The sequence below is a fragment of the Cataglyphis hispanica genome, chromosome 1 (assembly GCF_021464435.1).
Source record: "Cataglyphis hispanica isolate Lineage 1 chromosome 1, ULB_Chis1_1.0, whole genome shotgun sequence".
Classification (NCBI taxonomy): Eukaryota; Metazoa; Arthropoda; class Insecta; order Hymenoptera; family Formicidae; genus Cataglyphis; species Cataglyphis hispanica.
Genome location: NC_065954.1, coordinates 4,255,910 through 4,268,946, shown reverse-complemented (window position 1 = coordinate 4,268,946; position 13,037 = coordinate 4,255,910). Strand labels below are relative to the sequence as shown.

The 13,037-nt window shown below is 35.8% G+C and overlaps 2 protein-coding genes across 3 annotated transcripts in view; one reads left to right on the top strand and one right to left on the bottom strand.

Moving 5' to 3' along the window:
* LOC126852677 (transcription initiation factor TFIID subunit 1) overlaps window positions 1-7,325 on the top strand; it is a 114,136-nt gene extending 106,811 nt beyond the window's left edge. Inside the window, exons 7-9 of one of the 2 annotated variants that reach the window (XM_050597710.1) lie at window positions 3,511-3,712; window positions 3,970-4,089; window positions 4,189-7,325. In XM_050597710.1, coding sequence (XP_050453667.1) covers window positions 3,511-3,712; window positions 3,970-4,089; window positions 4,189-4,378 — 512 coding nt within the window. In that variant the 3' untranslated portion in view covers window positions 4,379-7,325. The remainder of the gene's footprint in view (window positions 1-3,510; window positions 3,713-3,969; window positions 4,090-4,188) is intronic. The other variant, XM_050597719.1, reaches the window with a different exon arrangement.
* Window positions 7,326-7,335: 10 nt separating this feature from the next.
* Window positions 7,336-11,631, bottom strand: LOC126852811 (glutamine-rich protein 2-like). The gene is made up of 15 exons (XM_050598014.1): window positions 11,542-11,631; window positions 11,355-11,468; window positions 11,132-11,255; window positions 10,866-11,026; window positions 10,607-10,768; window positions 10,108-10,495; window positions 9,864-9,949; window positions 9,392-9,709; window positions 9,129-9,233; window positions 8,790-9,055; window positions 8,479-8,724; window positions 7,999-8,242; window positions 7,842-7,914; window positions 7,558-7,616; window positions 7,336-7,470 (listed from the first exon to the last, which is right to left on the bottom strand). Exons 1-15 carry the CDS (start codon window positions 11,629-11,631, stop codon window positions 7,348-7,350), a joined length of 2,559 nt encoding a protein of 852 aa, XP_050453971.1. The 3' UTR covers window positions 7,336-7,347.
* Window positions 11,632-13,037: the final 1,406 nt, after the last annotated feature.

The window sequence follows — 13,037 nt, the reverse complement described above, 5'->3', positions numbered from 1 at the left end:
TGTCACCGAAACGACTCGTCGGGACTGTCTGCTATTATCCATTTGGTACCGTTTCAAAATATCACTGTGATGCAAACTAGTATTCGTCTGACTATTTCTAGGATTTTCTACTAGCGCATTATATCGATACATTTTAACAATTTTGCTTGACGAAAAATTGATTAAGTTAATTAAAAACGGTTATCAAATTAAACTATTTTACGTGCGCATTTAATTTACATAATAATTAGGAATTTAATTATTTTAATTTTGCATAATAAATTTTCTTTAATTATCAGAATAATACAAAATATGAAATAATAATACAAAATAATTAATATTAAATAATTTGTAAACGGTTTTTTGTATCATAAATATAAAACCGACCACTGTTAGCTGGTTTGCTAACAACTTGTTTCCTAGTGTTTGTACGTAAATAAAAAATGAACGTTCCAGAGCAAGTTATTTCGTAAATAATAAATGTTATGGCCGGTAACATAGACTAAAATGTCGGTGATCTCTGGACAAATTGTACGAAAAGAACTATCAGAATCATCTGATGGAAACGTCTGATATACGTCTATTGTACTTCATATTTCATGAGGATCGCGAACGTATCAACCATTCCGAGCAGGTTCAAAATGTTTGCCACCGCGTCGATAAGGGCCCCGTCGACGGAGGGATAGAAGAGCTCAAGGGCGTGTAACTGCAACATCTGTCGGCGGATATCTTCGAGGCCTATCCAGACAACGGCATCTCACATCTGTTGTTCGGGTATTCCGACACCATTGCGAAATTTCTTTGGGGGAGTCGCCTCGTAACGATGCGATATAAGGCAAAGACGTGCGAGTCTTCAAGATTGCGAAATCATCGTGACTCGACAACTCTCGAGATCTCCTCCATCTGCGGTCAATTCATGCGCGAGAGTTTCTGAAAGTTTTGAGAGTTTCGACTGCGAATATTTTTACGCTTACAAGATGAAGGCGCCGCGAATTGTAACGTGAATGCAATTCGTCGAAATCAAAAATTTTATTCCAGCCAACACGTCTCTTTTCGCTCGTTTGAAGTTTTCAAAGTTCTCCTCGTGAAAGTCACATCGTTCACATCACCGACATTGGCTGCTCCGTCATAAGGTGTCATCCTCTATTTAATAGCGTCTTGCCACTCAATGGAATCGCCATTGACTCCTTTCCAGCCGACGTTTGACACGTCGGCTCCCCGAGGCCGTAAATTCACCGGTGTCGTAAATCTCTACGGCGGGTTTCACCCTCCATCTCTCCTTTGCCTGGCAATAAATACGAATCGCTGGCACGGGGATTGCTTGACTTTCCGGAGTTATCTCAAGGAATCGTCTCCCGACTCTTCGACATCCGGCGGAACGTCGTCGTCAATATGTCCTGATTTTTGCGGGGAATTAAAAGTTCCGTTCGCCAGCCGATACGACGATACGACGCGCGTTCGCTGCGGAAACCTGCGAGATTTCCCGTGCGTCCTCCGTCCACCTTCAGTTCAGAGCTTCGTCCGTGACCACGAATTTCCCCGGAGACGTGTCTGCGGTGACGCCTCTTGCATGTCCCGTGTCGAAGGAATATTTTTCGCCTTCTCTCGGTCTACACGCTATTTCTCTTCTCTGACTCTCTATCGGCGCACGCACAACTATCGCTCTGTTTTCTCTTCAAAACATCCCTCTCCAAAGCTCACAAGGGAGTGAGCAAGATCTTAATGCAAATAAGCGTTGCTACGAATTCATATATGATGATCACGGCGCAGGAGTTTACTCGTGTTCTCGACTCGTGCCTCTGTACGATCCGCTACAGAGATGTCTCGACGTCTCCCCATTTCCCGTGGGAATGCGCGATAGTCGGAAAGTCGGCGAAGAAATTGATTGAGACGTATCTCAGTCAGAGACGGATATTAAAACAGTCTGAGGGAGAGAATAAGGATACGAGTGTCAGGACGAGAAATTACCTTTGGGCGATATACAAAGAACGGGTGGGAGGAAGATTTTGGCAAAGACAAAGAAGAGAGGAAGAACCGTTTATACCTTTGTTCCAGGGAAAAGGAAAGAAACATAAATCTGCTCGGCCGATCGCCAGATTGAATTTAATAATACAAACCCACGCAATCTCGTCGAGTAACGCTAGCCGTTCGCCGCCGTTAATGTTTAACCATTCCCGAAACCTGTGTTTCGCAAAAACGAATTGAATAAAAATGGCGCGTGAGAGATAGCTACGGTCTTGCGGGTCTTTCTTTCCCCGTAATTTGATGTGCGTGTACAGGATAGTCTAGAAATAGATCTTTTTTATTCTAATGTAAGTTATACATTTGGAAAACTTTTAAAGTGACTTTTTTCTCAGCTGAAAGTTTGATAAGAATAATTACTGTCGGATGCATTTAACTTCTTATATTAAATATTATATTGAATATTAACACGTAATTTTATAAGATTTAAATAAAATTTTTATAAAAATAAAATTGTGTATGTGAATTAAAATTATATAATTTGTATAATATGTACAGATTTTGTTTTTTTTAGATACAAAATGCTTGAAAAAATTTGTTGAAACTTTTTGACGTTGACTAATTCCGTAACTCTAGATATTTCACTTTTAATTTATTCAGCTCTGCTGAAGCATCCTATATATCTACATATTCGTCAGACGAGACCACTTCGGCGTGCCCTCCAAGCACATTAAGTCACAAAAGAGGCTAACTCGACGTTACACCTGTCAGAGCAATTTTATTGTACCTGCATCATGTACCGCGTCCGAGAAGTCAACCGCTAAGAGATTGCGCCAACAAATGAAATTAGCGCTCTACCGCCGTATTCAGGGGCGCTTCCAAGGACACGAAATCGTCCTTCGTCGATCATTATTGCCTGCGGAGAGTTTTCGACGCATTGATATTATAATAGGAAAAAATATACAATTATAAAATTTGGATTAAAATAAACGTTTTATATGTGTATGATAAAATAGCCCATCACTTTCGGATAATGTACGTAAAAATTGTTTTAGAAAAAGCAATTTTTAATATTGATTTCTCCAAAATATATTATGCAAATCATCATACTCTGCCACTTTATTTAATTTTAGTTTAGTTTAATTTAACAATGATATGCCACGACTTATCTGCATAGTATTAGAAAAATATATCGTCTATCATTATTTATACGATATTAATTATTACTCGATGCTGAATATTAGTATAGCATTGCATTCTGATTTCTCAACTCCTCACATTATCGTAGGCAAGGGTAGATAAGAGTAATAACAAAACTACGTCAACAATACCATAACAGTTTCCTATAGATGCAGCTTAATCTGTCGTTATTCGGGGCGTCCAAGTTCTGATTTGTATAGCAATTATTAAAGAATAGTAAACCCTATTGCAGAGAAAGAAAGAAGAAAGAGAGAGAGAGAGAGAGAGAGAGAAGCAAAATTGTCGGCAACTCTATACATGCCGGTTTATCATCTGTGTTTACTGGTGGGAGCACCACGATGCGTCTGACTGTCGGATGACTCATTTCAGGCGGCGGTCTGTCGCGCCCGAAGATGACTCTGAATCTAGACGCCGGTGGAAACGCGGCGGGGACGAGCTGCGGAATTCCATGCGGTGGTTTATTGGCGCTGAAGAAACCTGGTGGCTTGAATCTCGGTTTACCGCTGGAAATCAGTACCGCTCGGATATCGGCCGATCTGGTGGACGTGGAGCTTCCTTTGGAGAGACAAGGGTGGGTATACCGAGTCAGAGGCTTTTCGTCGCAACTTCTTGAGTCTTGACACGCGGTAAAATTATCTTGGCTTGAGAATGAGGCACTAATGAGCTCGTTAACGGATTTAAGATTCGCGCTCTTGTTCTCTCTTGTGTGTTTCTATTTTTTCTTAGAATTTCGTCAAGGCATTTCTTGCGAAATGTTTTTGCGACTGTAAAATCCCGCGGGCAAATTAACTTGTAAGAACACTACTTGACCAAAGATTTGTTCTCCAGGTGGTATCACGGCTCCATCACGCGCATCGAGGCGGAGGGTCTCTTGCGAGTTCATCAGGAAGGAAGTTATCTGGTGAGAAACAGCGAATCGACTAAACAGGATTATTCTCTGTCTTTAAAGTGAGTGTCACAAAAATTAAATTTTTATAATTAATAATTTGCAATTTTTTTTTTTTTTTGATGAGCAATATAATTATTTTATTTTAATATTTTTTTCAGGAGCGCTCGCGGTTTCATGCATATGCGAATCCAAAAGAATGAAGAGTTAAACGCTTACATCCTGGGACAGTTCAGCAAGCCTTTCGAGAATATACCGGAAATGGTCCGTCATTTTAGCGTAAATCGTCTTCCGATACGCGGTGCCGAGCACATGTGTCTCCTGCATCCAGTTATAGTTCAGCTTTTGTAGCGCATCTATCGTAGCGCCATTTAAGGTGCTGTACGTCTTTTGATAATCTGCTTTTTTTCTTGCCGAAACGCGTGATTTGGCAAATGAATGACCTTGATACAGTAAAAGGAATATGGGAAAATATTATTTCTTTATAAGAGAGTCTTTCGAGTTGTCCACAAATGATACGTGATTGACTTCCTCCGAGATTCTTCGTATCAATTTATATTTTGGTTGAGCGAATCGAATTTCGTGCTACGAAAAGCGCCAGAGATAATGGACAATAATGGCATCGAACGAGATAAACCGCTTTCGTCATAAAATGTTACAGGGGAAAGTACGAAAAGTACAAAAGTATAAACAGTGACTGAGGGAAGCTACTTAACGGTACACAGTACGATCGATCAGGCGAGAATGTTCGGGTTCGTGCAATTTATAGCGAGAGAAGTCGATATTAAAATATGCATGAAGATTCTCAAGTTCGCTCCGAATAAAGCAAAACTTTTTCATAACGTTACATCATCGTCTTTTCGATAACAATTTAATTGTGCATGCCTATGCTCGAGTCCAAGCTTCCGTTTTACAATAGAATTAGAATCGATAAGGACGTATCCGGATTCGAAAAAATTGGTGAACATGCTTTGTCTTCCTCGAAAACATCGCGCAAACCTACCTCATAAACAGACGCATCGCGGCACGTACGGACGAACTTTGACTTCAGGACCATCATAATAGAAAATCTCGAGATGCGATATTATCTGGTACAAATATAAATTTGGCGCAGTGGTAATAAGATTCACGAAAGATAATGAATTTGAGATCAAGGATTCGAAGAAGTATACGCGAGAACGCCTTATTCGATTGATTTTGTCAACTTATTACAAAGGTTGTTCCTCAAGTCCGCGGTCACGTGGATTCTACGAAAAAAACTATTTAGATGGGATCAGAAACGCTACTTTACGGTAATTTAAGTAAGAAAGGAAACGGGAAGTAATGTACATACTTAGGTTTAATGGGGGATGTAACGAGAGAAACGGCGTGAGCTGGAAGCTACAATAAAGATAATCCTAATATCCACTCGAAGAAGAAAAGATATAAAAAGACGAGCACGCAGCGAGCGTGAGAAAAATGCCAAACTTTATTTCTAATCGTAATCGTTTAGTCAGGGTTTAGTTGTTCATCGTCATTGATAAGTAATTAATTAGGTTTAGATAAGCGAGGGTAAGTAAATTACAATAATAAATAGAATCGGCATCAATTACGAGTAGTTGGATGAGACAGTCGTTGTTTTAGCGAAAGTTCTGTGTAATCTTCGTAAAAAAAATCACGAGTCAAAAGTGATAACGCGGTGATGCGGATAACGATATTGAACACGACTAAAGAATAGAGGGAGAAAGATGATTGAAGTCAATCTGAATCATCGGTGGCTCGTCATCCGAGTCATCCGTCCGACAGTCCTTAGCGACCTATTGTCGCGGGAAAGTTTTGCGATAGAATGCAACTAATACATATTTTTTCATGTGATATTAATTTGTTACAGAGATAGCCTAGTTTCACCTGTGATCTGTTATTTAATTTCCCATGTTCGTGTCGCGCGGGCGCGCGCGACAACGATAATAAATAATTAAACTTGCTATTGTATTTACGTAGTCAGCAACGACGCGTTGGTCAGGCGCGATGATGAGAAGACGTCCGTGGTGTCACAATAACTTTTCGGATTAGGAATTCGATTCGCAATGGTTGTGAACGAATTTACGTTAGCTATCACGAAAACAAGAATTTTGCTTAATAATCTAGTGACGTAGGGAACTTGTACGACGATCGGTAGCGAGTGCCAGCATCGTGTAAGAATAATTGATAGTCTCTTTCAATCGTTTGACAATTCTTGATATTAATTAAATGATTATTAGTTTCCTAATTAAAGCAATATTTTAAATTTAATTAAAATATATATGAATTACGCACGAGGCACTCTCTACTTTCGCGTCCGATTAGGTTGAGTGTAATTGGTACGTATTTTAAGCTGCCAGTATTATTAACTGTAATCGATAATGCATATCCATGTTAACGTTTAAGACATTATATTGTCCCCATAGTCCCGCGCGATTGACACATTGAAACTATAATCCATATATTTATTTCATATTATATTTATTGCATTGGGTATGAGATAACGATGAGGTTTCTGTACGCCGTTGATTTAATCGCAAAATCATAGAGCTATAATTCTATGATATTCTAGAGATTCCGTAAACGTAGACTAATACTACTTATCGAGAGGTAGTACGTAAATTATATGGTAGACACTAACTTGTAGATACTTCCTGTACCTTGAAATTTGTATGAAGTAGCATTTAGATAATACCGTATACATATATAACATATAAATATATATAAATATATATATATATATATATATATATATATATATTATTATAAATAAAATACTAGCACATAGTATCGCGTTTGTAGGGTATATAATGTTAAGATCGAGCAATGCGGAGTGAGTCCAATGAATACCTTTGAGCGCTGTTTACGCCCTTTAATAAACGTAAACGGATCTCGGATGGCGATGTGCAATATTCTTACGCGATCTTGCAGAACTGTGCATTCGTAAAGTATGAGCCAATATTTTTGTTCCAGCAAGCAGACCACGAATGTTCCAAATCGACTTTATTAGATAGTCTTGTGTACTCTGGAAATTTCTCTTAATTAATAATAAAATGTTTAATAACTCCAATTTGGCATCACACATGTCAATTGTTTCTACTTTTGTAAAAGTTTTACTATTTCACGCTCTTATATAATCCTTAAAAAAAAAATAATCTTTTTACATGAGGAAATAAAAAAATTTTATGTGTGAAATTTTTATAAAATTCTACAATCCGTATCATTCCAAAAAGAGTATCTAAAATTATTAATATATAAATGAATTATATATATGAATTTTGATCATATAAATTTTTCTTTTACTAAGTATATTCTATCATTTATTCTCCTTCTATCGCTTTGCTAGTTTCGTATAGCACGATCTCATTCTGAGATTCAGGGATAATTAACGGGCGTTCGTCGACAATTCTTTGTGGCAGTGTCATTTGGCTCGCTTCTACAATCTGTGCCAATTTAAACATAATTATGGGAGCGTAAATATATATGGAGAGCTATTTCGATCTTTAGTAATTAAAATAGAAATGGCATACCGGTTTCTCTGCCTTTTCGAACGTCCTCGGTTCCTTCGATTTTTTTGCATGATATCGTTCTATAATTTACAACAAAGAAGAATATGGAAATTTATTATGCAATTTAATAATTATTACACGTGTCGTATAACAATAATAATTGTAATAATTATATAAATATATATATATATATATATATATAAGTACATTTTTGACATATTTGATTTTATTTAATTATATTACAGTTTTTTCCTGTCAAATAATGATTGTGTCTCTGAATGCAAAATATTGTATTATTCGCTTACCAGTGTTATTTCGTCGAATCGGCGAAGATTTAGGAAGCGATCTTGAAGTAATTGGCGCACGTTCATGACAAATCTATGAGGGTCGAATAATATATATGTCACGAGCAAAAAATAAATACTTAAATTGCTTATGACGAGATTTTCTCTTAAAGCTCACCGAAGATCGAGTTTCATCTCGATCGCTAATTTGATTCTCCCAGTAAATCGGTCCGCAGACGTCCAGCTTATCCGGCAATAATCGGCTACGATACATCTTACCGTCTTTTCCTTTTATTAAACCGTCTGTTAATTGTACGGTCTGGGGTCCCCATTGGGTCAAGAAATGTTCTACCCGCATAACCTTTTGATGAGGAGTCACGACCGTATGACTCCCGCCGCAATAACGGTTAACCAAATTATCTCTAAATACATTAAACATATAAAAGTCAAGACAATAAGAATTTCATATAAAATAAAAGCTTTAAGATTCATTAAGTTTGCAGTTGTAATGAGAGAGTACATTCATATGAAAAATTATACAAAAATATTTCAATATTTTAAATTATAATATATTCATCATCACTAGTTTGTGGCATATTTATTTTTCAATATAATATTTTCTCGAGATTTCAAGCTCGAACGAAATGCCATTAGTTACCTGGGAGTCTTTATGAGTATCTCTTCTTTTACTTTTATTTTCTTGGCCTCCTCCTGCACTGCCGCTTCAAATTGGATCATATTTCTGCTGTGAGGCAATTTTTTCTGCTGCTTCCTAACTTGATCCAACTGGTATGTAAGATAAGGCTTCATACTGACGGTACAAGGTAATGGTTCGGCACGAAATCTGGCGGTTTCCGCTTTTTTCATCACGACATCCTTGTCGCACGATATACACTGAACATCTCTAAACGAAGAAGAAGGGAACGATATTGTGGACGCGTTAAAATTTCATCTGCCTAAAATATTAACCTGAGCAGTTTCTTTGTTCCAGCCGCCTCGATCTCGCGCCTCGCCTCGGCCATGATTTTTAGCTTTTCTTGAAGCGACTTCAATTTCTTATGCACGAAGTCCTTCAACGGCGTCATCTCGATTTTATCTACCTTGGCCGCAATTTCGTTCTGCACTTCGTCAAGCGCTTGTTGCCAAATCGATTCTTGCTTAGTCAGTTTATCGATCGCCTCTTCGAGACCACGCGAAAGATCGTCACAGGCAGCATCAAATTGATCATGCGATACCTATAATAATATTTATGGTAGTTTAATCTATATAAGAGATAAAAATCAACGGATTTGTCATACTCCTTTATACCTTTCTGTTAACGGTTTGAGCGTCTGCTTTATCAGCCAAAGCATCTTCGAGATCTTCCTTGTCTGCTTTCACGGTTTTTAGAACTTCTATTTGTTCTAACAACGTCTATTATCGTAAAAGCAATCATTGTAAATACAAAATTACTTAAATAATTTATATAAAATACAAGGAAACAATTCATACAAATTAATCTAGAGTTGATTGGTACTTAATATAAAAATAAATAATATTTTAATTAATTGATTTTTACTAGAAGCTCGTACATTAATGTACGTTTCTTTTTTCTCTTTATCATCGAACAATTTATCCATTGTTTCTCCGATTCTTTCCATATCTCCTTCTATTCCTTGTATTTTTGTAACAAGTTCATTAATATCAACATCATCTGTTTTATGAATTGCTTGCATAGCGTTCACTGTTTCCGATAATTGCTCGATTTCTTTCTCCAATACAACCACGCGTTCAATAATATCATTTATAATTTTGCCATGCGTCGTCTCCACTTGTTTCACAGCTTCTAGACATTGCTCCAAGTTTGCAACATCACTCACTTCAACTATTCTCTCTATATCTTTAACTACCTCAACAGGCTTTTCCGGCACGGTTGGGACAACCATTGCCTCTGCCAATACTTCGCTTTCTATATATATATATTTATAGAATTTTAAGAATATATAAATAATAAAATAAAATAAATAATTATAAAAAAAACATGAAAAAATCTTTAACAGACGCACCTGCAATTTTTTCATTAAGATCTTGCACTTCCCGCTGTATCTCAGCTACATCCACTTTCAATGTAGCGACATCTTGGCGTATTTCTGTCATGTTATCTAAATACATTTTTTATTTAATAAACTATTTTTGGTACATATTTCAAAAAATACACAATAGCTACTATATTAAAAATGTATGAATCAAATAATCATATCTTTAACACTAAAATAAATTGTATATAAAATTTTTAGGCATTTGTTACCCGGAATTGACAATCGAGCAGCAAGTTTGTTAATTGTCGCATTGGAAATTTTATTAGCTGCTGGTTTAGAAAGTTCATCTGCCATTTCTTCTTTTACAGGGGATGGTACGACATTTTTATCGGCTGCAATCTCTGCTGCTCCTGCTGCTGCTGCTGTGACTTCTGCGACTTCTTCTGCTATGTTTTCTGCTGCTGCTGTTACATGATTATCAGCAGTTGGCGATATATCTTCGAGTATAATATTGGTAATTGATTGCAAATGGATGAGCTTCTCCTCCATCTTTGCAACTTTCCCTTCAAGTTCATCCAATCTTGTGTTAATCAACGATATGTCTGTTGTTGCAATTGCAACTTCGCCTTTAATCACATCTTCTATCATTGTCGTAAGCTGTAATAATGTTTTAAATCAGTATTTTTACTCTCTTTTTTTTGTATCTTTTCCTTTCATTAAAATATTTACGTAAATATTGTCAGCTTACAAAATTAGCAAGTAGTATACCTTCTCGATACCTTCTTCGCTCGCGTCTAATCTCTTATTGATGTTAATGAATTGCCACATATCTGTGACAGGAGCTCCGTTTTTGCCATTTAAACGTTCGACTATTTCCGGAGTCGTAGGTAAAGTCTCCAAAGCTTGAAATTGGTCTTGTAACTGTTTTACCTATTGTTGATTTATTAATTTAATTATGTTTTTCAATTCTATCATATTTACGTATGTATAGTAACGTCTACTTCAACAATAATTTTTTTTTACGCACAGTTTGTTGAAGTTCTTTGAATGCTAAAGCTGTAGGAGGAGCACCATTTACGACAGGTTCCACAAAAATAACCTTCTGAACATCGTTTTCCTTTTCAGGACCTATTTCTTGCTGTATTCCTTTCGTCACTTTTAAATCTTCCTCCGTAAGTGGTTGGCTATCTGAGTCAAGTTACTTCTGGTTTTATTATATATATATATAGCAACTTAAGATATATTAAATAAATGTATGAAAATAATGAAATGCGGGAAGCGAGAAATTTGTACCTTCTGTAATTATTGTAACCTCCTTCTCTTCTTGAATTCGTTGCAATACTTTTTCAATACCATCGGTAATGTTGTACTCGTGAAGATAAAGAGTAGGTCCCAGCTTCAAGGACTGGACCATTGTCTATAAGAGTCTTTGCGTAAATATATATATACAAAAAAAAAAAAAGAATTTTTTTCCACCACTTTTTTATTCAATTATTTCTTGTATTAATTTTCTTACTTTAATACGATCCGCGCTTTCGTTGCGGTATTCCACTTTAGTAGCTTGTAAATTTATTTGTTGCAACAAAATGTGGAGAAAATTATGAAGAATATTAAAGTTAACCACGCCAACCTGAAATTAATGATTCTGTCAGTCAGTAGTTATCTGTCGCATGCATGATCTGTGTGTCTTGTCATTGCTTTACCTCCGGCGTTCCGAGAGCAAGATCGATCATTTGAGGAAGAGAAATTTGCAGGCTGACAACGTCAGCCATTGTGGGTGCTTCCACATCCATTTTTATAAACAAATAATTAATTTCTCAGGAATCACGTAAAGAACATAATTATGCTCGACTTTTCAAATGCAAATACTGTTATTATGAAAGATGTTGACTAAATTGTCAATTTTGAAAATCAATTGGCTTTTGTTCCCACATTCATCTCTTATCCAGTAGATTGAAGAAATCAAGTTTCGCTTCTATATTCATAGTTGGCGCCACAAATATTTCCGACAAGTAGCGTGCCCCTTTGGAAAGTATTTGTATTATACAACATGTCATTAAAAAAGTTGATTGATAAGAAATTATTTCATTATTAATTTTTATTATGAATAAAACGATACGCGTAGTAATTAAATATTATTATTCTTTTATTATGTCATTTAAGAAATTAGTATTTACATAGCTTCATTTATATAGCTTTATTTACATAGTTCTTCATGTCTTAATCATTAATTATGATGTATCTTGGGTTATTATCTTAATCATTAATTATAATGCTTTTTATACATTTACAAGGGCTAAACGTTTCGATCAGATTTTAAGATTTTGTAGGAAATTTAATTCTGAACAAAAAGTGTAATATAAACAAGGGTCGAAAAATGCTTCCTTAAAAAGTTAGCGTCTAAAAACCTTTGAAATCACGATTATTTCATTTTTACTAATATCAGGGAAAGTATATGTTTTTAATAAAAAAAAAATAAATAAATAAATAAAAATAAAAACAAAAGTTGTAGAGAATTAAATTATCTTTCAAATGAAATCAAAATGATTTTAGTACTACCATCAATAGCCAAAAAAAACATTTCCATAATAACATTTTCCTTAATAACATTTATGTCTTATATCTTAAAAGTGCTACATGAATCACAAAGATTGTACTACAATTTGCAGTGTATAATATTTTTCAATTCTTTCTATTGTTAAAAATCAAATATTGTGGATATGATGCGTTAATGAAACAGTAATTCACTGCGCGTCATTTCTCTACAAACAAGTTCGGTTTATCTAACTGCACGTGGCCAGTAGACCAAAACATGAAATGGAGAATCGGGCTAGCTGCACTACCGCAGATTACATCAAACTGTATATATTTTATCGAATCTCCGGATATGATATTCTCGAGCGTTTCCGTTGGACAGATACGATCGACGTCAGCTCGATCGTGTATTTATATCGCTTGCATATCCATTCCGCGACGATGATGAATTCTCCAGTATCGTGAAACCAGGGATGAATTAAAATCTCCGTATTTCCTAACCGGATTATACATGAATTAGAGATAATACGAATAAGTAATTTTATTTTTATTTTTTAAAGATTAAAAATTTGAAAACCTATAAAATGATATCTTATATTAGTTTTGATTAATTTCTTTAATTAAAGAACCTTTCAGCTTTTTACGGTCTATTTTACGAAAATAT

Excerpts from the sequence above, each read along its gene's own strand:
- LOC126852811 (XM_050598014.1), bottom strand. The coding sequence starts at position 11,631 with ATGGATGTGGAAGCACCCACAATGGCTGACGTTGTCAGCCTGCAAATT. Across the intron at positions 10,496-10,606 it reads GCGAAGAAGGTATCGAGAAG|CTTACGACAATGATAGAAGA; the intron begins GTATACTACTTG and ends ACATTATTACAG. Across the intron at positions 7,915-7,998 it reads GAGATGAAACTCGATCTTCG|ATTTGTCATGAACGTGCGCC; the intron begins GTGAGCTTTAAG and ends CGACCCTCATAG.